This window comes from Alosa sapidissima, chromosome 14 (assembly GCF_018492685.1).
Source record: "Alosa sapidissima isolate fAloSap1 chromosome 14, fAloSap1.pri, whole genome shotgun sequence".
NCBI lineage: Eukaryota > Metazoa > Chordata > Actinopteri > Clupeiformes > Clupeidae > Alosa > Alosa sapidissima.
The window spans coordinates 16,285,163-16,305,257 of NC_055970.1; the positions used below are offsets into that span (position 1 = coordinate 16,285,163).

Consider the following 20,095-nt stretch of genomic DNA (forward strand, 5'->3'; position numbering starts at 1 on the left):
AGCTGTAAAGTCAATGTTTTACTCCACATTCTATTTGCAGGGTCCATTGTGAATCTGTACATCTGTTAAGCCAGTAACAGAGACCATTAAGAAAAATGACACAACGCAATCATTGCATCTTCTTTTCCCACCTCCGGATGCCCTCATTCATTTTGGCCTTTATCGTAGATAATTCTGTAAACATGAACATCAAGAAAGAATCCTGATTGACGGACTAAAAAAAACAAAAAAAAACCTTTCAAGGCATTCAAAAACAATCTCAAGGGTCCCCTATCTACCGGTGAATCATAGACAGTGAGGGGAGGGGGAAGGATGGGAGGAACTCGGGCAGGCAAAAAAGTAAATTGCGGAACACAAGCTCATACTCAACAATTCAAGACAAATGCAGGTCATCACATGCAGTTTTGAGCCCAGAAGGGGTCTCTGCCCTCTCTGAGCCTGGCTACGCTGAGCCAAAGGAGAAACAAAGTTAAACTTTAGCAAGCACTGCCAAACCAATCCTTCCCTGACAATACAAAGTTATGTGCTTGCTTCATTCTGTACATGGGAGATTGTTACATTTCCATAACTCTTTGATTCACGTGGCAAACTCCCTAGGTATTACAAATAACCATTAGCATTGTGTGACAAACCATACTGCTTTTTTTTTTTTTTGGAAATGATTGGTATCTCAAAAACATGTAAGACTTGAAGAAATAGAAAGGCTTGCTGTAAATCACACTAGTTTGTTGTCCTTTGTGGAGCTTCTGGCCTGGAGGATGTTTGTCAGTACACTGTGAAATCACAGAATCCTTAGTCGAAAAGAAAAAAAAAAAAGATATTTTTATGACAGGTAGTTTTCAGTCAAGATAGCAATCCTACATCTTCTGACTGTTTAGGTCAATGACTGAGGTGAGCGGTCGGCCAGAGGAGGTCCCCTGCTGTGTTTGCGGTTCAGTGTTCTGACCCTGGGGCCAGAGAAGAGACCATTGAGTTGACTTGAGTTTGAATTGCCTGAGTTGTGCGATTCAGTGGAGTCCATTTTTGAAGCAGTCTGCATAGTCATTGTAGAAAGTGTCAAATGTGTGTCGGTAATACAAACCCAATGTTGCATAGCGGATTCAGCCACCCTTGGGCCTGGGTGAGTCACAGCGCTCACATTTCAAACTTGTCACTGCTGTAGTCTGTGATGCTCAAACAGGGATCAAGAATGAATACCACCAACGTTGTTAATCATACATATTCAGTCAGAAAAAAAGTAATATAGTGAAAAGCGTATTGTTTTTAAATAGATCTCAACAGTATTCTTTAAAAAAAATAATCCTGGCTAGTCAATATCTAATCTTAAACGATGACCTTAAAGACAATTGTGGAATGGAATTCTGAGTACTGGCCCTGTGTTTCCAGAGATAGAATGAGGATTCTGAGGTGAAGTGGTCAAGGATGGCACAAGAGTTTGCAACTCTCCCTGTCTGCATGCCGACAGATTTCTACTCAAAAAGAACTCCAAAGAGAACTTCTATCCTCTAAAAGAACTCCAAAGAGAACTGTAGCTAAATGTTCCCTTTAGTCTTCTAAGCTGTTTGACCGCAGGTCTTCCAGGGATGTCGTGTGCCTGATTGGCTTTTGTACCACATTGCATCATAAGTTGGAACCTTTATGCGGTGGTCCTGCTCGTAGGTAATAAATATATAACAAATACCCTCAACGTTATCTTGCATAATTGCAAACACCATTTCTAGCATCTTTAGAATAATAATAACATTACTGTACACACAAAACAAGGTATCAAGGTAGGTATTTGTTGTGGAAAAAAAAAAAGAGACAATAAAAATATGAAGTCATAACTTAAATCTCATTATCTTAATCCAGTGACGAAGGCAGCGCTGACACATTGGGTGAAACAAATGCACTGACGGCACCTCGGGAGTTTGTGGAGCGTGGCCCCTGGCGGCTTCAGAGGTATCATACACGTTATACAGTAATGGTAACAGCAGCGAGAGAGAGAGAGAGATTGGGTTCTGTGGGTTCTCCAGGATCGGTGCTGAGCTGACCTACACGGGCCAGGGGCGAACCAGAGGGAGGTCCAGCTGCAGCCTTGTAAGCCCTGAGGAACCGGACTTGGCTGGGACAGTCGGCAGGGGAAGGAATGAGGGTTGCAATGCAGTTGCAATGTGCAAAATAAAAGTACACAAACACAAAGACTGTCACAGGTCCAGAGAGGTCAATGTGACCGGTAAAAATGGAGCGGTTGAGAACAGAAAAGTGGCAGTGTACATCAGGTGAGCGTGTGACGAGTGTGTGGTGAGTGGGAGAAGTGTGTGAGAGGAGCTCAACGTGGTGATGGAGAGACTGTCCCGCCTCGAAGCTCCTGAGTGCTATCTAGACCCGTGTGTAGTTCAGTAGTGTACGGAGGCTTTGGAAGGATATCTTTTACTGCAGTGTATCTGTTAGAGTGAGACAGATATTGAAAGATATGAAGAAAGAGAGAGAGAAGTGAACTGCCTGTGGTACAAACTGGTGACCTTCATATTTAGTAAGGCTGTTCACATCCAGTCTGCCGTCATTCTGGTATCTGCCTGTGCTATATGAAAAGACCCTTTTATGAAGCCTTTCACAATGGGCAGGACCCACAAGAAAAAAACTAGTGAATTACCTCTTGGGGAACAAGGCAGAGATGGACGTACAATTTCAGAAGAGAAAGAAAGAAAGAAAGAAAGAAATAGGAAAGAAAGAAAATACCACTTTGTGTGTGTGTGTGTGTGTGTGTGTGAGAGATAGTGTTTGTATTAGTTAGCATCAAGAACATCAAGTCTATGAATGTGTGTGTGTGTGTGGCCCAGTAGGGCCCCTGAGGCCCTGCTGGGAGTCCAAAGGTCAGGTGGAGTGCTGATGGGCCCAAAACGAGGTAGTGTTGGTTCTGTGGATATGAGCTAGCCTGGCTGAGAGCCCCCTGCTGGTGGCAGGAGGGAGTACTGGCTACTGGTAAACCGTGACGGTGGGCTGAGGCCCACCACTGGAACTGCAGGTCCATGTGCAAATGCGCAGCTCCTTCTTCTCTATGGAAGTGTGCCGCCGGTCCATCCAGAAGTGGGCTGGCTGTAAATCTGAATGCCCTGCTGGGCAAAACAGACAGAATCTCTTGTAATGTTAATATCATGCTCAATAGGCATACATGTTGGAAAATAAAAAACATTCGTAACCCTGTTTTTTGTGTTTGCGTGGGTTCCCAGTCTCTTCCCTCATAAAAGAAGTCTATGTGTTTTTTCGAGATAGAAGTGTTTTGCTCATTCTGAGTTCTGTTTATGTTCGAACTGGAGAATGCCCAGAGGTCCACATGGGAACAGTTTCCCCTCTGCACGGGTCAGTGGGTTCGTGGTTGGGGTTGTGGCGAGGATCACTGGTTCTGTGCCGACTCGCTGATGCCCATCTTGCAGTCAGAGCCGAGCGGGCGCAGCGCAAGCGGCAGCTGGGGCACGGGCTCGGCCAGCCGCATGAAGAGGCCGTTGTCCAGCGAGGAGGGCGCGGAGGCCGGGGGCGTGACGCCGCCCTGCAGCGGGTACGGGAACTGGAAGAGGCTCATGTCGGCGGTGAGCGCGGCCATGGCGGCCGGGTCGTGCTCGATCTGCACGCGCAGCCCCGGCTCGATCTTCTCCAGCCGACGCTTGAGCCGCTTGGCTTCGCGCTCGCGCACCAGCCGCGCCTGCCGCTTCTCGGGCGTCTCGTTGGCGCGCTTGAGGCGCATGGCCTCGCGGTCGCGCTGCAGCCGCCGCGCCCGTTGCTCCTCCGACTCCTGCAGCCGCTGCAGCCGCTTGGCCTCGCGGTCGCGCAGGCGCCGCAGCTCGCGCTCCTCGGGCGACTCGCAGGCGCGCTTGCTCTTCTTGGCCGTGCGCTCGCGCTCCAGGCGGTGCATGCGCGCCGCCTGGGGCTCGTTGCGCCGCCGCGACGCCCACCGGCGCATGGCCGGGGAGTTGGCCTCCGCCAGCTGCTGGTAGGCCGCACAGCTGTTGCACACCAGCAGCACGCCGGCCGGGTACACGGGCATCGGGCTCAGGAGGTCCGGCAGAGGGGGCAGGCCGGCGGCCCCTGACTGGCTGAGAGGGTCAGGGAGCGGAGGGAGGGACGGGGGTGTGGAGGAGGACAGCAGACTGTCTGGGAGGGAGGGCAGCGAGGGGCCGGGAGGGGGCTGGGGAGGGGGGCCGCCAGACGGATGAGCGTGGGGGTGGTGTTGGGGCCGGGATGGCATAGAGCAGCTACCATCCACACAACCACTGCCGCTACCTGACAGGTCCATACTGCTGGAATTAAAGAAGTCTTTCAGCTTCTCCCTGCAGGGAGAGACAAGCACAGGTCAATGACTGGGCACTGACTTCAATCTTCTTGCCGTTGTGAAAAGATTAGAGTACATTGTCAGCTGTTTTGGTCCACAGTTTTGGTCTTTTGAGTGTTGGCCTTTAACCTTTTAGTATTGACGCTTTCAACAGACCAAGTGAATGTAGTGCTACTGGGGGCAGCTGAACATGAAGGTGTCAGTGAAGTTTGTATTGGTACTGAAGTTTGCTTACAACACTACATTAAGGGTTAGAGGTTAAATTGAAAGCTAAATTGACTGTTGAAGTTTGATTATGTGGTAGAGACAAACATGTTTCATTTCCTCAGTGTCACAGAGGCTGTTAGTATCAATGAAATCTAGTTCAGGAAGCAGTCCGAGACCAGTTGACGTCTGGAGATTTCACCCACAACACATTCCATTTTATATAGCACATTATATAAGGCACCCAAAGTGCTTTACAGTAAAGGGGAACCTCACTAACCTTTTAGTTTAGTAACTTGGTAACCTGGTTTCTTTGGTAACCTTGGTAACTTTAGTAACTTGGTTTCCGTAAGAGACCATAGCTGAGGTTGGACCTCTCTGGAAGGTCTGACTGTTAGACTAAAGAGTGTTCGGTTGAAGGAAGCCAACCTGTTGAAATTGGTGGTGTCGGTAAAGCGTGTACCACACACGGCACAGTTGGACAGCCGGTCCTCAGAGTGGATGAGGAGATGGCGGCCCAAGGATCCGGGCGAGCTCAGAGCCCGCCCGCACACTGGGCACACGAAGCTCTTGCTGCCACCCACTGACGACGTATGCTGAGAGAGAGAGAGAGAGAGAGAGAGAGAGAACAAAGAGAGAACAAACATCGGAGAGAGAGAGAGAGATAAAGAAAGCGACAAATGAACAAAGGAAACCAGGGAAAGAGGAAGAGAGAACTTGACTTTCTAGTAGAACTCTGGGGTCACGGGGTCACTGTCTGGGGGACTGTTATGTGAGTTCATTGAGCAGGAGTGCAGTCCTCCTTGTGCACACTGAGTCATTTTCATCTGTGTGCTGGCAAACATATGCGACTGCCAAGATGGCAGATATCATTGGTTGTGACACATAACCCCAGGGTTAAGTCCTTTATTGGATCCTGTTAGCTTATGATGTGTGCCCCCCCCCCCCCCCCCCCTCCCCTCTCATCCCTCCATAGAAAAGACGGAGAGAGCAAGCGGCCCCTGGTGAGTTTTAAGCGCTGCTTAGCCAGCACTAGCCCCTCCAGGTCAATGTGATTAGGGCTTGGGGTAGGCGTGGATGTCCTCACCTGGTAGACGTGAGCGATGAGCTGCTCTGAGTGGCGGAACTCCAGCGTGCAGAGGGGACACATGTAGTTTCCCTCAAAGTCACCCCCTTCCTTGCACTCCTGAGGGGGAGAACGGCAGCAACACAAACAGGTGTCAGGGCAGAGTTCATGCACAAATCACCGCACAGACAGGTGTGATAAGGAGAACATACGCCCTCATACTACAAAGAGTACAGGCTGAGAGAGAAACCCTCATTCACTGTCAGATGATAAAACTATCTTACTGGGATTTTCTTTGGGAACACTCATGTTGAGACTAACATGTTGGTGAGCATCATCATTATTTTACCTCCTTCATAGACCAATGGACCAGAAACCTCAAAGACATCTCAAACCTCAAACAAAATATTTTTCAACGACTGACTACAGTGATTGTTATATTGTAAAATCCCCTCTTCTGACTAGTCCCTTCTTTTCTCTAGGTAAGTGTGGTCACAGCTTGAGATGATGAGAGAACGAAAAAAGAAAAGATTGCAGTCTGTGAAGTCTGTGGCTTGGCGTAAAATGTCTCCCAGAAGCCCCAGTGAGTCACTCCTCCTGTCGCCGTGACGTTCCGGAGTGCGTTGCCATAGAGGTGTGAATCACAAGACAGAAATAAGCCAAGACATCCTTGTTTTTTCTTTCTTCTCTTCTTCAGTGTTCCCATACAATATCTCAGCTCGGGCTCTCGCTGGTGCTGAGCTATGCCTTTGTCTTTACGTTAGCCTGCTATTGACCTTACTGGCTAAACAGGTCTGACATGCTTCAGTAAAGTATGTGTTGTGTTGTATAGCTGGACACAAAAGTAGATCTACAAGAGATAAGGCTAAAATTCAGAATATTCCATATTCTATACCCCAGGAAGTATACCAATGGAGATATGACACAAACACGTTCGTCATTCTCATCTTGCATCACCCTAAACAACAAACCACAACCCTTTCTAGGATCAGAGTGTGTATATTGACTCATCACTTTCTTGCATGATTTCCTCTGAAAGCTTTTGAAACTTCCGAGTGTACAGCAACCATGCTGAGAATAATGAACAGACACGGGCCAAGACAGCGCCAAACCAAACCATGACGTCCACAAATTCAACACCTTTCACAATCCTCCATGAAGCGGGGGCGCTGTGGTGCAACTGGCTTCAGCGCCCATGACACTTTTGAGTCCATGTGCCCACGGTGGACCTGTGTTCAAGTCTGACCCGGGTCATTTCCCATGATCCCATCCTCATCTCTCTCTCCCACTTCCTGTCTCTCTTCACTGTCCTGTTGGATTAAAGACATAACCTCCACCCCCACCCCTAAAAAAAAAAAAAAACCCTCCATGAGGCAAGTAGTGACCGCCACTTACCTCTTTGACCCCTCCCTCCTGGGAACAGTGGCGGCGCTGCTTGTGGCCAGTCATGATGTCGTCGGCAGAGGTGTTGGAGGACGAGTCCTCACCGTGGTTGTCCAGATCGCTGTAACTCTCATCTACAGAAATTGAGGACAGACTAAAACCAGAACTACAGCCACTCCAGTAGCCAGTGCCCACTCAGCCCCAACCCCACATGGTCACCACAGTCAGCCGTCGGAGGGTAGCGATATGAGCCAGTCTCGGAGCGAGGGGGTACCCACTAGCTCACCTGTCATGCACTAAGGGTGTGCAGCTCACCTGTCATGCTGTCTTGCTCTTCGGCTTCCTGGGAGTTGTTGCTGTGGCACTCGCTGTCTTCAGCGAAGTCGTCTCTCACGTCCATCTCCAAAGTGTGCTCAGAGTCCGCTAGCCCTGGGGTGTGGAACAGCCCTGCGGGAGAGACAGAGGAGGGGGGGGGGCAAAGGACATGGATGGGTCACTGTGCAAGAAGACGGCAGACGAAAAACAACAGACGAAGGGACGGAAAAACAACACATTGCCAGCCTGGATTTTATTCCTACTTGATTCATGCAAATAATCAACCAGTGCCGTGGTCTCTGCAGGACGAGAACTTTAGCCAAACGAGCCAGTCCACCGCAGGGTGTGGTTAGTGCTAAGGCAACTGTGATGAATACAAATTCTGCTGGATGGCTTAAATGGTTTTGGTTAACATGGATTGCCCTTTATAGTGTGGAGAACCTCAGGCATGGCTCTTAAAGCAGCGGTAAGGGAGACAACAGCAGTAACGCAAAGCTGCCGCACTAGCATACGCATAGGATCCTTATGCTGCAGTATCCACACGCTAAAAATATGCACGGTGACACATACTGAATGCCCTCACTCACTCTCTCTCCCACACAAGCTCACCAACCCCCCACACTTTACACAAGCAACACATACAATACTCAACTCAGCCCCCCACCCACCCACCACACACACACACACACAGACACACACACATGCATAACCATGGTGCAGTCCCAGGGGTAAAGAAGCAGGCAGTGCTCATGTTTGCTCCTCCGTCTGGGAGACAGCTCCCCAGCACAGAGAGAGCTGTCTCCCACAGACGCTTCCTCACACCCACACAGGCCTGCTCACATCTCCTCTCTCTCTCCTCTCATCTCTCTTTCTCCATCTCGTCCTCACGTCTCTCTCTCCATCTCCTCCTCTCTGTCTCTACTCCATCTCTACTCCTCTCTCTCTCCATCTCCTCCTCTCTCTACTCCATCTCTCCTCCTCTCTCTCCACCTCCTCCTCTTCTCTCCCCATCTCCTCCTCTCTCTCCATCTCCTCCTCTCTCTCCCTCCACTCCATCACTCCTTTCTTACACGTATGCCTCTCCAGGCCCTCCGTCATCTGCCTGCATCGCATCGCTTTGAAGACCGGAGAGGCACTGCTGGGGCTCTGAGCCACCGCCGCTGCTGCTGAAGCGGCAGATCATACCATCTCCCACAGTGCACCTCTCACGTGGCATGGCGTGGCACGGTGCGGCGCTCGAACCCGGCGCTGTGCCGTGCTTGCGTGCCAGAGAGCGATTGCTCACAGGGCCCTGCCCTGCCTGGCCCTCCTGAGGACTGTGCCACTGCAGAGAACAGAAGCCATGCCAGCCTGCTCATGCAGATCACAGGACGTAAACACACAGGCACAAAGGGCACTGACCTCATTCTATATGAATGACTTATGAAAACTCAGTTTCCCAGAAGCCCACCCAGCTCTATTCCAGTTCTGCCTGCACATGGAGCTGGCTGGCTGACACTCAGCTGTTATGTGGGATGTCTCGCTCTCTCTGCTCACCAACGGCTGTCTCTGTCCCACTTGTAGGTCTAAACACCTGATGTAATCTCTAGTGGTGTGTGTGTGTGTGGGAGAGGGGGGGACTTCATGACTGTAGTCATCTAGGCCTGGCTGGAACAGGTAATTGCAGCCTTCAGCTGATGTAAGCCTCGGGTAATATAGGACATTAGGCCTAAGCAAGATTGTACACTAACAGAGAGGAGGGGGGGGGGGGGGGTTCATTGTTTTTTTTAGATTGACTTCCAACCCTCCCATAACTGCCCTCATGTCTTCCCCAGCGTGGCTGAGCTCGAGCTCTCTGAGCACTGGGAGACTGGCTCTGTATGTGCTGAACTATGAACCACCACAACAGGCTAGTTCCACTGCGCTTAGCCAATGATTGATGTGTGTGAGAGAGAGGGAGAGCGAGTTGCCCATCCCCCATTGCCAGGATCTGTCTGTACATCTGTCTCACTCTACCCCCCCCCCCCTCCTCCTCCACCTTCTCCTCCCCTCTTTCTCTCTCTCCCTCTCTCTTGCATGCATGCTCTCTCACTCTCTCACTCACTCTCTGCCACTCTGATGTTATCTGTGAGTCTGTGTGTCTGTAGGCAGGAGGTGACGCAGTGTCTGACTGGATCCAGACAAAGAGACAAACTCATCAGCCAACAGACACAGAGTAGGGTAGGGGGGAAGGAGGGGAGCTGGGGGGCGGGGGGGGGGGGGGGCAAGCAAAACAAAACAGACAAAAGAGAGAATGCCAAAACTCAACTCAAACACTAAGCAATGGGGGTGCTCTTCAATTCAAACCACTGCCCCTCCTCCTCCTGAGAAAAAAAAAACCCCACAGACTTTTGAGACAGAAACATCACACTCTCATACAGAGACACAGACACACTCACTCTGCAGGAAACGTTGGGGTGAGGGCAGAGGACTGGGGCCCCACCATTCCGTCTTGGTGTGTAAGCGCCGGCATTTCCCAGAGCTTGGGAATAGTGAGACGCAGACATCAGATAATCCCAGACGCCTGCCTCGTTCCTCACTCCGCCTAATTGACAGCGTGGTATTCCAGTCAAGCCGGAGGAACCCCCACAAATGTCTCGCTCCTCCTGCTCCTCCTTGTTTCCCACCCCAGCTAAAAACTACCATTCCCCACGGACGCCGCTCAGCTCGAAGTGTCTGGAACTCAAACCTGGCCTCCCTAAACACTACTTAACACCACACACACACACACACAAAAATAAAACACAACCTCAGAGGGCGCATACGCTGAAAATTCACCTCCTCTTAACTCCATAACTCCTCCAGAGGCCCGAGGCAGAGCAGGCATGTGGTGGGTTATCAGTAGGCCAATCTGTTTGTCAGCAGAGATGCTTTGAGCTCTGGGAAGGACAACAGCTTCAGGCGCGCCATGAATGTCTAGCTCAAACTTGAAACTGAAATTAGTCTGTAAATGTGATAAACATTTCCCTTCCGGGTCAGCTCTGTGTGGTCATCATATATAAAGTCTAAATAAAAAGTCCTCACGACTGTTGTGACCACCGATAATCGAGTATAAACATCAACACTGCAAAAGGATCCATTTCCATAGGCACCAGAGGAGACCGCAGCTTAACGGTTACACAGGCCTCCCCAGACAGTAAATAACTGTTTATTATGACAGAAGTGAAGGACTGTGGGAGCATTTGCCAATGATAGCTAGCTATAGCAATCAGTAGGCCTCTTCAGTCCTCAAGTAAGTCTGGAGTCTGCTGAAACAAAACCAACTGCTACACACAAGCTTAGGATCACTGAGGGCCAAATAAGTCCCCTTTTCCTGGTTACAATCAGCGCCACATCAGGACGAGCTCGCCCCGTTGGAATACCATCTTAAAACGAAACTATGTTTAGAAAAGGCGTCTAAAGACCGTATGACAACTGGGGCAGATTATTAGGAGAAATCTCCTTGGGTGGCCTCACTCGCCCTCTCTCGTCCCGAAAGCCCCGGTGGCACTGCTGGGAATCAGATACGCAACTGTAGAGGTCACCAGTGATGACCTAGAGTACTATAGGGCCCAGTGTAACTACATAAATAATCAGCAGTCTCACCCCAGAGAGGTGCCTGGCTCCTCTGCTCATAGGGCAGTAGGCTACAAAAGATCAGCCAGGTTACTACTGATGACACATGGTGGAATACAGTGGTATCCACAAAGAGAGGCTGCGCTGTATGAAGGGAGAGTTCCATGAAGGTACACTTACAGGGAGGCCACACTGAGCGCGTAACTGAAGCGCTCTGTTTGCAACGCGATAAAAAAAAGTTTTAGTGGACTGGTACGCGCCACTATCACATCTGGTGTAGCCAGTTCCACTGATTATAGTGGAAGCTAATTGTTGCAGCAGACGCAATGTGAACGGGACACTTCAGTTACGTGCCTGGTGTAGCATCCCTGTTACTCATGGCGCTGATCACCGAGCCTTTATAATAGACCTGAGGGGGTTTAACCATCACTTTTTAGTTTAGGCTACGGAGGACTCTGCCAGCCTCCACATCTGACTTCAAACAAACACACAAACAAATCTGTTATCATGGCCATGTCATCTCATCCCAGCCAACAACACCCCATGTCATGGTTGTGAATCACCTACATGTGTGAATGCCATCCCGTCTCAGGCTTCAGTGTAAGAAACAGCCCCAAACAACATACAAAAGCATATCGTGTATTACATGGACTGTAACACATAGGCTATAACACAGAATCTAACAGACACATACGGTTATTAGGTAACTTATTAAATAGATTATAGCAGACACATAGGTAAGGGTACTAATCAGACTCAAACAGACACATAGGCAAGATACATAAAAGAAGATAAAATTATAAACAGAGGCACCAATAGCCTTAAAATGTCTGGACCATAATTTCTATTCATATGGTGACTGTAAGGTCCGGATGATTTTTCCACACAGCAATATTCTACAACTTAATCATTTTCAGCACAAGCACCATACTGTATTTGAACTTCACATAATGAGAGTTGAAAGGTGAAGTCAACATGCCAGGGCATGCATTCATGTGGGCTCAAACAAAAACTCATCTCTTTACAAGACAAACACATACATTCAAACACACACACACACACACACTCACAGTCCATAAACACAGATATATGTGGGCCAGGCCAGACATGAGCAACTGTGTAATTACAGAGCAACAATTGAATAGTGTCTCCTATGAAATAACAACCCGAAATAAAACAGCACGTATAAAATGCCGATTATCATACCTCAGTTAAATTGAATGTGGACAAGACCTCAGTTTCCATTTGTGATGAGCAAAAGTTGTGATCAAGTGTCAAGCATGTAACTATAACCAGATTATAACGCACTCATTTTGCATGTTTGTCAACCTCAGAAGATCAGTTTACACGAGCGAGACAGTGTGCGTATTTGTAAAGCCTGTATAAACATTACCAAGCATACCATGCTCAGATTACAATCATAGTTCTGAAACGAACTAAGAAAACGAGGTTGGAAAGCCCAACGACAATCAAACAGTAGCCTATATTAAAACGTGACTGCTAATTGAGTCGGTGGAACTCTCACTTTTTGAGAAATGTATCTTCGTGAGCAACGTTAAACTGCAGTTGAAACATTGTAGCCAATCCCGTGCATGTATACAATGAACCATACATCTACGTTTAGCAACCGAGAACGTTTTCAGAGACCACCTTATCTACGAAATGATGAAGGCTAAATGAAAGAAACTACGATTATCCAAACTACTCCGTTATCTGCCTTACAGTTAGGAGAAGATAAATTAGAATAGTGTTACAATACCTGAGATACCTACAATTAACTTTGAAGGGGTTTGTCTGTTTCCGTCTGGACATATTATTCCCCACTCCCGGCTGGAAAAAAACCCTCGAGTCTCCTCCTAACCCCGTCAAATTTGAAGATTCCTCAGACCACTCCAGCGAAAATGAGTAAAATGACTCCCGTGAAGGAGTACAACTATTAGGAAGTGAAAATGAAAAAGAATAGCCGGTGATCAAAGAGCTCAAACCAAGCAGCGATGTAACGCGGCGCGCTACATTGGATGTTAGATGGGTTTCATTTAATTTGAGGAAAATAAAATATACGTGGAATTTTCAAAGAAAAGACATAACGCAGGCTACTGGTTTACTTGTTCTACAGCACGCTCGTTTCTAATCAACTCCCATTGTAAACAAATATCCCTAACGTTTGATAATAACAATCCTGTGTCCGGGTTGGGATGTTCTTCGCTTTACAGACCCGGTTGTTCTCCGCGTCTGCGCCGTTGACGCTTTGCCAGTGCACTGCAGAGATCCACCGCCGACATTCACTTATACATAGCTGGTTTGTTTGCACATTGAAGGCTACAGGAACACCGAAACGCATTGTGGGATATATACCATAACGCCGGAGGACCATATAGGAGCCGATGAAATGGCTGGGCCTGCGTACGCCAGTGTATGAAACCATGGCAGGCAGTATAGCATTCCTAATTGCAATAGATGTATAATAGAAAGGTAAAATAGGTAGGCTTAATAGATTACTCCTCTTATATTTTTGAGAGGAATGTCGTTAGGCAATATAGGCCCAACATGTAATGCAGAGATCCATGAGATCACGTTTAATTGTAATTTATTTTATGTCCCCAATGTAATTCCTCAGTGTTTCTTCTTAATTCTGAAATACACCCTGAATCACACCTGTGTTGAATAGCCAACTGGTCACAAAGTAAATGTTATGCTGCTCCCACTAAATGTGGCAAATTTATGGCAGGACATGCTATAGCCTAGAATTGCCTTCTACTATGTTGCTGATCTGAGAATTTTAATAGATCCTGATGATCCTGCTGAATAGATCCACTAGATGGCGCTCATTTGCCAAGCAGTTTGATCGGCTTTGACCTACTTAAGGAGAAAAGCTAAGCAGCAGGTTTAGACTCAGATTGTGAACAATTAATTTTCCTCCAGATCAAAACCTTTTATCAAGAATCGTGATAAAATCCACATAAACATGTTTCATATATTAATAGGTTAAGTGAGACGCAATTTTAATATATTTTTACACTGATAAGCTCTATATAAATTGGGAAGTCAGAGATTTTTTTTTTAATCCTTGGGGTCCAAAAACGGGTCCATCTGTCCATTTGTTTGTGTGTGTGTGTGTGTGTGTATTTTCTTTTTTTGACATTTTCTTAACTGACCAAATATATTGGCGAGGGTACGCAATCAGTCACCTAGATGTGTGTGTTTTTTTTTTTTTTTAACAAAGACACCTTCTCTGCACTGCCTCACAGATCACCTCACAGAACGCTTATATTGTTCAAACTGCATAACGACTCAGAATGAATGGCAGCTCCAGGAACATGTGGAGAGTTTTGGGCCTGCACCTCACCAATTAATGGCCACAAAGCACATTGGCCACCGTCAAGAAGGCATCTGAGGTTTTACTTCATTAGGTCGCTTAAGAAAGCTGGTCAAGAAGCTGATGATGACTCAGGCCATATATTTTGCATTCTCTTGTGAGCTAATCATATTTTTACATTGATGGGAGAAGTATTCAGACTTGTGGCCACTCTTATCCTACTGTAAAACTCCATTACAAGCAAAAGTCCTACACATAAAATCCTATTTAAATATCACAGAATCTTACTGAAAGTACATAAGTAGCAGCTAAATTCAAGTATTAAAGTAGAAATAATAGTTTGGTCCATCTGAGTGATGTCTTATAATCAGATTAGTAATACGGAAGCATCAGTGTGTAAGCAGTAGGCTATGCAAGTAGCATGCTACTAATTAGGAGGCGGAGCTACAAACTACTTAATAGTTTCTCAGTAAACAAATCACATCTAAATGAATTTCCCCTTGGGGATCAATAAAGTATCTATCTATCTATCTATCTATCTATCTATCTATCTATCTATCTAATGTGATCACAACACACTGCTTTTTGTAAGTTGTCAGAGACCAGGTTGGAAAACAATCAATGTGTTGTATTACAATATACACCGGAATATTATTCATTATGTAAAATATGATTATATCTCAAATATTATTATATCTCAGAAGGAATCAGGAAGCCAAGTAAATAGTGAAAGTATATTCACATTAAATATTGAAATACTGAAGTTTAAGTACCTAGAAATTAAATCGGGCTTAAGTCACAGTGTTACGTAAACTAAATTCATGGTGTTTCAAATTAACTTTTCCTGACACATTGCATTTGATTAGGTCTATGATACAATAAAAAAAAAAGTATTCATTGTCATGACACTCAGTTTCTAAAACAGACGATGGTATGGCTGTGTTCCTAAATCACTTAACTGAGACAACAATGGAGGTGCATGTTGATAAAAGGGATCCCTGACCAATTTTAGAATGCTTTAAAGAATTGCAAATAGTCTTCTCGGTGAATGTCTTGTAATGTGAATGTGCTGAATTATGTCAGCCCAACAGAAGACTACGGTCTCAGCTGATGTTTCTCTGTCTATCATGAATAGATGATAGGTCTTGAATCTTACTTCCTAAATCTGTTTGCAAAGAATGTTGTTTGAATTTGAATTTTGAATTGAACAATAGTCATCTCACGACTCGACTACTGCAACGCCCACCTGACAGGTCTCCCAGCCTGCGCAGTGAAACCACTTCAGATGAACCAGAACGCGGCGGCGCGCCTGGTCTACAACCAACCCAAAAGGGCACATGTTACCCCGCTGCTCATCCAGCTACACTGGCTACCTATGGCGGCCCGCATCAAATTCAAGGCTCTAACGCTTGCCTACAAAGTAGTCTCCGGTTCTGCTCCCACCTACTTGAATGCCCTCATACAGACATACGCTACCTTCAGACCACTGTGCTCCGTGTGCACTGTGCTCAGACGAACGACGTCTAGCTCTACCACCAGTACGCTCAGGCCAATCCAAACTTTTCTCATCCGTTGTTCCTCGTTGGTGGAACACACTGCCAGTTCCTACAAGGGCAGGGACATCCCTCTCCATTTTCAAAAAACTCCTGAAGACCCAGCTCTTTAAAGAACATCTCCTCTCATAGCAACACTTAAAACAAGTCTTGCTGATCCTAGCACTCCCCAGCCGTCTTAAACTGACACGTAACTGTTAAAAACAGCACTCACTGATGCACTTATTCTTACTGTACTCTAATGTTTTTAAATTGTCCTAAAATTGTTGAGAATTGCTCTAAAACTTAAACTGTTTACCATGTTGTTAGTCGCTTTGGCTAAAAAAGCGTCAGCCAAATGTAATGTAATGTAATGTAATGAATTTATATATTTATATATATATATATATATATATATATATATATAGGTATATAAAAATATACCCTTGAAAAATACCATAAAAGTCATTGAATTGTTAATTGGTTGAGCCTTACCAAGGTCTATGTCTCGTAAAATAAATAATAATAATAATAAAAAATAATGATTGCTTTTTGAATTTGTGAAAGCTGAAAGCTGTAAGTTGTGAACAATATGATCAGACAAAAACAGAAGAACGTACCCTAACTCTCTTGTTTGGGACACCATTAATGCTAGCCTAGAGTTCTTCTGATAGATTATAGTCCAAAAAGCAATGTAAACAATGTAGTCTTTAAACAACACTCACGATAAAGAGCAGTTAATCAACAAAAGAGATGTTATGTATAATAGAACTTCCTACACCAAATAGCCTACAACTTACTCAACTAAACATTGTCTGAGAACAACCAAGGAAACAGTCCCCTATACAGAGGCATATGGTTGGTGGTAATATGCATACATGTATAACCTAAAATATATTTGGCCAGTTGTAATGAGTTGTATTTTGAACTACTCTGTTTTGGCCATTGAGTTGTAGCCTACACACAGACGTCAGCGTAAAAAAGCTGTTTGTCCTCTCATGCTTACCGTAGCATTGATGTGGCTCAAGCAGGAAGATTCCACGTCACTCGAAAGGACCAGAGAAGCAAACTAGCCACGGATGCGGAGATAAAAAAGAAACGGGAATAACACAGACAACCTGAAGGTAACAAACAAACATAACTTTGTTATATTCATTTCATATGTATAACATAATATGTCTATACACTCAGTAAAGAATGCCTCATCGGTAGAAACAATGATTTAGCTAACTTAGCGTCTAGCTGACTGATATCTCTTTGCTTGCGAGCAAATCGACGATATGTAGGGGCTTGCTAGCTAGCCTGCATGCTAATGCGTAACTTGACTGCCAGTTTAGCTTGAAGTTCAAGATGTAGATGAAGTAGGAGCGTAAGAGGGAAAATATGCAAATATCTTACAGCAATCATAAGCTAGCTGATGCTCACAATGTCCTGTAAATACACAAATTAATACTCAAATCTAAGCTAGGAGCTATTCTGTTTCTGATTGCCAGCCATCGGAGTTTGTCATACAGCTAGCTAGCTTACCATAGTTGACATTAAGGCCTCATCAGCTGCCGATTAATTTTATACTTCCAAATACCAGCTCTTTGTTAAGCATGCTTTTCGTGACATTGCACGATAAGCTATGTGCATTGTCTTGATATTGAGATTATTCATTTCGGTAAATTTTCCGTACCTTTACGTATGACATCCTGCCAGCGAGTCAGGAAGTGGTCCACTTGATGTGTAACGTTACAATTTTGTCAGCTCTCGAGGCGCTATAGAGTGCTAAAGTTAACGCTGTTACACAATCGTTGTGGCATGATAAATATCAGTGGCATATTTTCACGAACGCTTGCTTCGATTTGCTACGATTCATTGACATAATTTATTCAGAAGAAATAACTGTATTATTGACAGTGTGCTTTTTGTCTTAAGATACGACAATGTTACTAAAGGTCTGACTGGTCAGCAGTGATTTCAGTTCACATTATATGTGCTATATTATCTAGAGATATTGATTGGAGTCCCCTAAGAAGAAGACCTGCCTGGCACCATGACGGCCGCAGAAAATGTGTGTTACACCCTTATTAATGTTCCCAATGACTCGGAACCTCCCTCTGAAGTCAGCCTTAAGACTGATCTAGGTAAGCACACACATTAATGGACAATGCTATTTTATATCATATCTTGCACCCAATTTGCATAATTTTTCTATATATTATATGCATATTTTATGTTTGTTTTTTTATAAACAGAAAAGGGAGAGATCAAGGCAAAGACTGAAGCCTTGAAGAAAGTCATCATCATGATTCTAAATGGGGAGAAGTTGCCGGGCCTCCTTATGACCATCATCCGCTTCGTCCTCCCACTCCAAGACCACACCATCAAAAAGCTGCTGCTGGTCTTCTGGGAGATCGTGCCCAAAACCACGCCGGATGGCAAGCTTCTCCAGGAGATGATCTTGGTCTGTGATGCCTACAGAAAGGTATGTAGTATAGAAGAGAACCCTTGATTTGAAAGTGAAATGACAACTCACTCTCATGAACCATACCACCGTATCTCTTGAGGCGCATTCAAATTCTCAAACATAGGTTTCTGTTTGCTTTGAGTTTTTGGCGAACGTTTGCGAACACACGCAAACAGACTGAGGAGGTAGTTCTCCACGAACATACAATGGAGCTAGACGTGAGCTGGACGAAGTGTTACTGTTACAATGGAATGTTACATTAACTCGTTCAGGTTCACCAGCTTAAGTGTGTACCTACCAGTGTGCCTTGTGAGAGTGTGACCCATGAGTCCCTTGTGGTGTGGTGCGATGCGTTTCAGGACCTCCAGCACCCAAACGAGTTCATCCGTGGCTCCACTCTGCGTTTCCTGTGCAAGCTGAAGGAGGCGGAGCTGCTTGAGCCCCTCATGCCTGCTATCCGCGCCTGCCTGGAGCATCGGCACAGCTACGTGCGGCGCAACGCCGTCCTGGCTATCTACACCATCTACAGGTGAGTGTGTGGGTCAGTGTGTTGTGGGGAGATGGACGATGCATGTCGAGTGGAGAGCCGTCCTGGCTATCTACACCATCTACAGGTGAGTGTGTGGGTCAGTGTGTTGTGGGGAGATGGACGATGCATGTCGAGTGGAGAGCCGTCCTGGCTATCTACACCATCTACAGGTGAGTGTGTGGGTCAGTGTGTTGTGGGGAGATAGACGATGCATGTCGAGTGGAGATCAGACGGTTGATCCAAAGTAAAATTAAATAAATGCACTTTGAAGTGTGGGGAATAATGTTACATTTACCTCAGAGCAGATCTTGATGTTCATGACCAGGGTTGTTTAAAATGTAAAAATGGATATGTTTATAATGGCTTCAAAAGGTTGATTACTTCAGGCATAGAAATCATCTTAGCGTTAAGCCTTGACAAACACATAGATACAAGTGCTACGCACATGTTCAGGTTTTGATTTATTCTTCCAGAAACTTTGAACACCTGATCCCAGATGCTCCAGAACTGATCCATGACTTCCTGGTGAATGAGAAAGATGCCAGCTGCAAGAGAAATGCTTTCATGATGTTGATTCATGCGGACCAGGTACAGATGGGACCAGTGTGTTTTGTAAACGTTTTTAGCAGGAAGTGCTACTTTGATTTAGGCATTGCCGTCATTTTGTATTCTTTGTATTCTTTATAGGACAGAGCGTTAGATTACCTAAGCACCTGTATTGACCAGGTGCACACCTTTGGAGACATTCTGCAGTTGGTCATTGTGGAACTGATCTACAAGGTGAGATATTCTTTCCTTATCGAACTATTTATCGTAATCACACTTTTGTCCTACCTTAAAAGACAGTCAGATGCAATGCAAGATTCAGGCCTGAACGTCATGTAGAGATTTGTACGTTAGGGTTATTTCACAATATATGAGATGACATTTAATTTTTTCACACTTAGCTCTCCCCATTCATTCTTTTTTGGGATGCATTCTCCATGTCTGGAGAAAGTAAAAGCAAAAAGAAGGTCCTCACCCCAAGATTCTTTTCTATTTTCTCTAAGTTATTCACAGGGCTCACAGACTTTTTGGCCCAAAGGTCTTTCTTTTTGATTTTGCGGACCTTTTTGCTTTTGCTACCAACAGTATATTGATAAAATATTATCTGTATCACTGTGCCCACCCCCATGTCCTTCTGCAACTGCATTTAGATATATGAATTGCTCACTGGGGAATTCTGGACATGATTTTGTGTTTTTGACTGATTCTATTCTCACCTTCCTCTAGGTGTGCCACGCCAACCCGTCAGAGCGAGCTCGCTTCATCCGGTGCATTTATAACCTGCTGCAGTCTTCCAGCCCCGCAGTGAAGTACGAGGCGGCGGGCACGCTAGTCACCCTCTCTAGTGCCCCCACTGCCATCAAGGTGCCC

General features: G+C 45.8%; 2 protein-coding genes across 5 annotated transcripts in view; one reads left to right on the forward strand and one right to left on the reverse strand.

Moving 5' to 3' along the window:
* Positions 1–16,784, reverse strand: LOC121681625 (zinc finger protein 821). Of its 3 annotated transcripts, none has more exons than XM_042061464.1 (6): positions 16,705–16,784; positions 7,278–7,409; positions 6,975–7,096; positions 5,601–5,699; positions 4,943–5,109; positions 1–4,307 (listed from the first exon to the last, which is right to left on the reverse strand). In XM_042061464.1, exons 2-6 carry the CDS (start codon positions 7,360–7,362, stop codon positions 3,377–3,379), a joined length of 1,404 nt encoding a protein of 467 aa, XP_041917398.1. In that variant the 5' UTR covers positions 7,363–7,409; positions 16,705–16,784; the 3' UTR covers positions 1–3,376. The 3 variants fall into 3 exon arrangements, with proteins under 3 accessions (XP_041917398.1, XP_041917396.1, XP_041917397.1); XM_042061462.1 differs by lacking the exon at positions 16,705–16,784 and adding an exon at positions 12,623–13,200; XM_042061463.1 differs by lacking the exon at positions 16,705–16,784 and adding an exon at positions 12,610–13,200.
* The window catches only part of copb1 (COPI coat complex subunit beta 1), a 12,384-nt gene continuing 8,994 nt past the window's right edge, over positions 16,706–20,095 (forward strand). For both annotated transcript variants that reach the window (XM_042061459.1, XM_042061460.1), the window contains exons 1-7: positions 16,706–16,822; positions 17,693–17,827; positions 17,939–18,168; positions 18,510–18,679; positions 19,153–19,267; positions 19,367–19,459; positions 19,952–20,089. In XM_042061459.1, the coding sequence (XP_041917393.1) occupies positions 17,737–17,827; positions 17,939–18,168; positions 18,510–18,679; positions 19,153–19,267; positions 19,367–19,459; positions 19,952–20,089 (837 nt within the window). In that variant the 5' untranslated portion in view covers positions 16,706–16,822; positions 17,693–17,736. The remainder of the gene's footprint in view (positions 16,823–17,692; positions 17,828–17,938; positions 18,169–18,509; positions 18,680–19,152; positions 19,268–19,366; positions 19,460–19,951; positions 20,090–20,095) is intronic.

Excerpts from the sequence above, each read along its gene's own strand:
- LOC121681625 (XM_042061462.1), bottom strand. The coding sequence starts at position 12,662 with ATGTCCAGACGGAAACAGACAAACCCCTTCAAAGTTAATT. Across the intron at positions 7,097-7,277 it reads AGAGCAAGACAGCATGACAG|ATGAGAGTTACAGCGATCTG; the intron begins GTGAGCTGCACA and ends CAATTTCTGTAG. Across the intron at positions 4,308-4,942 it reads GACACCACCAATTTCAACAG|GGAGAAGCTGAAAGACTTCT; the intron begins GTTGGCTTCCTT and ends CTCTCCCTGCAG.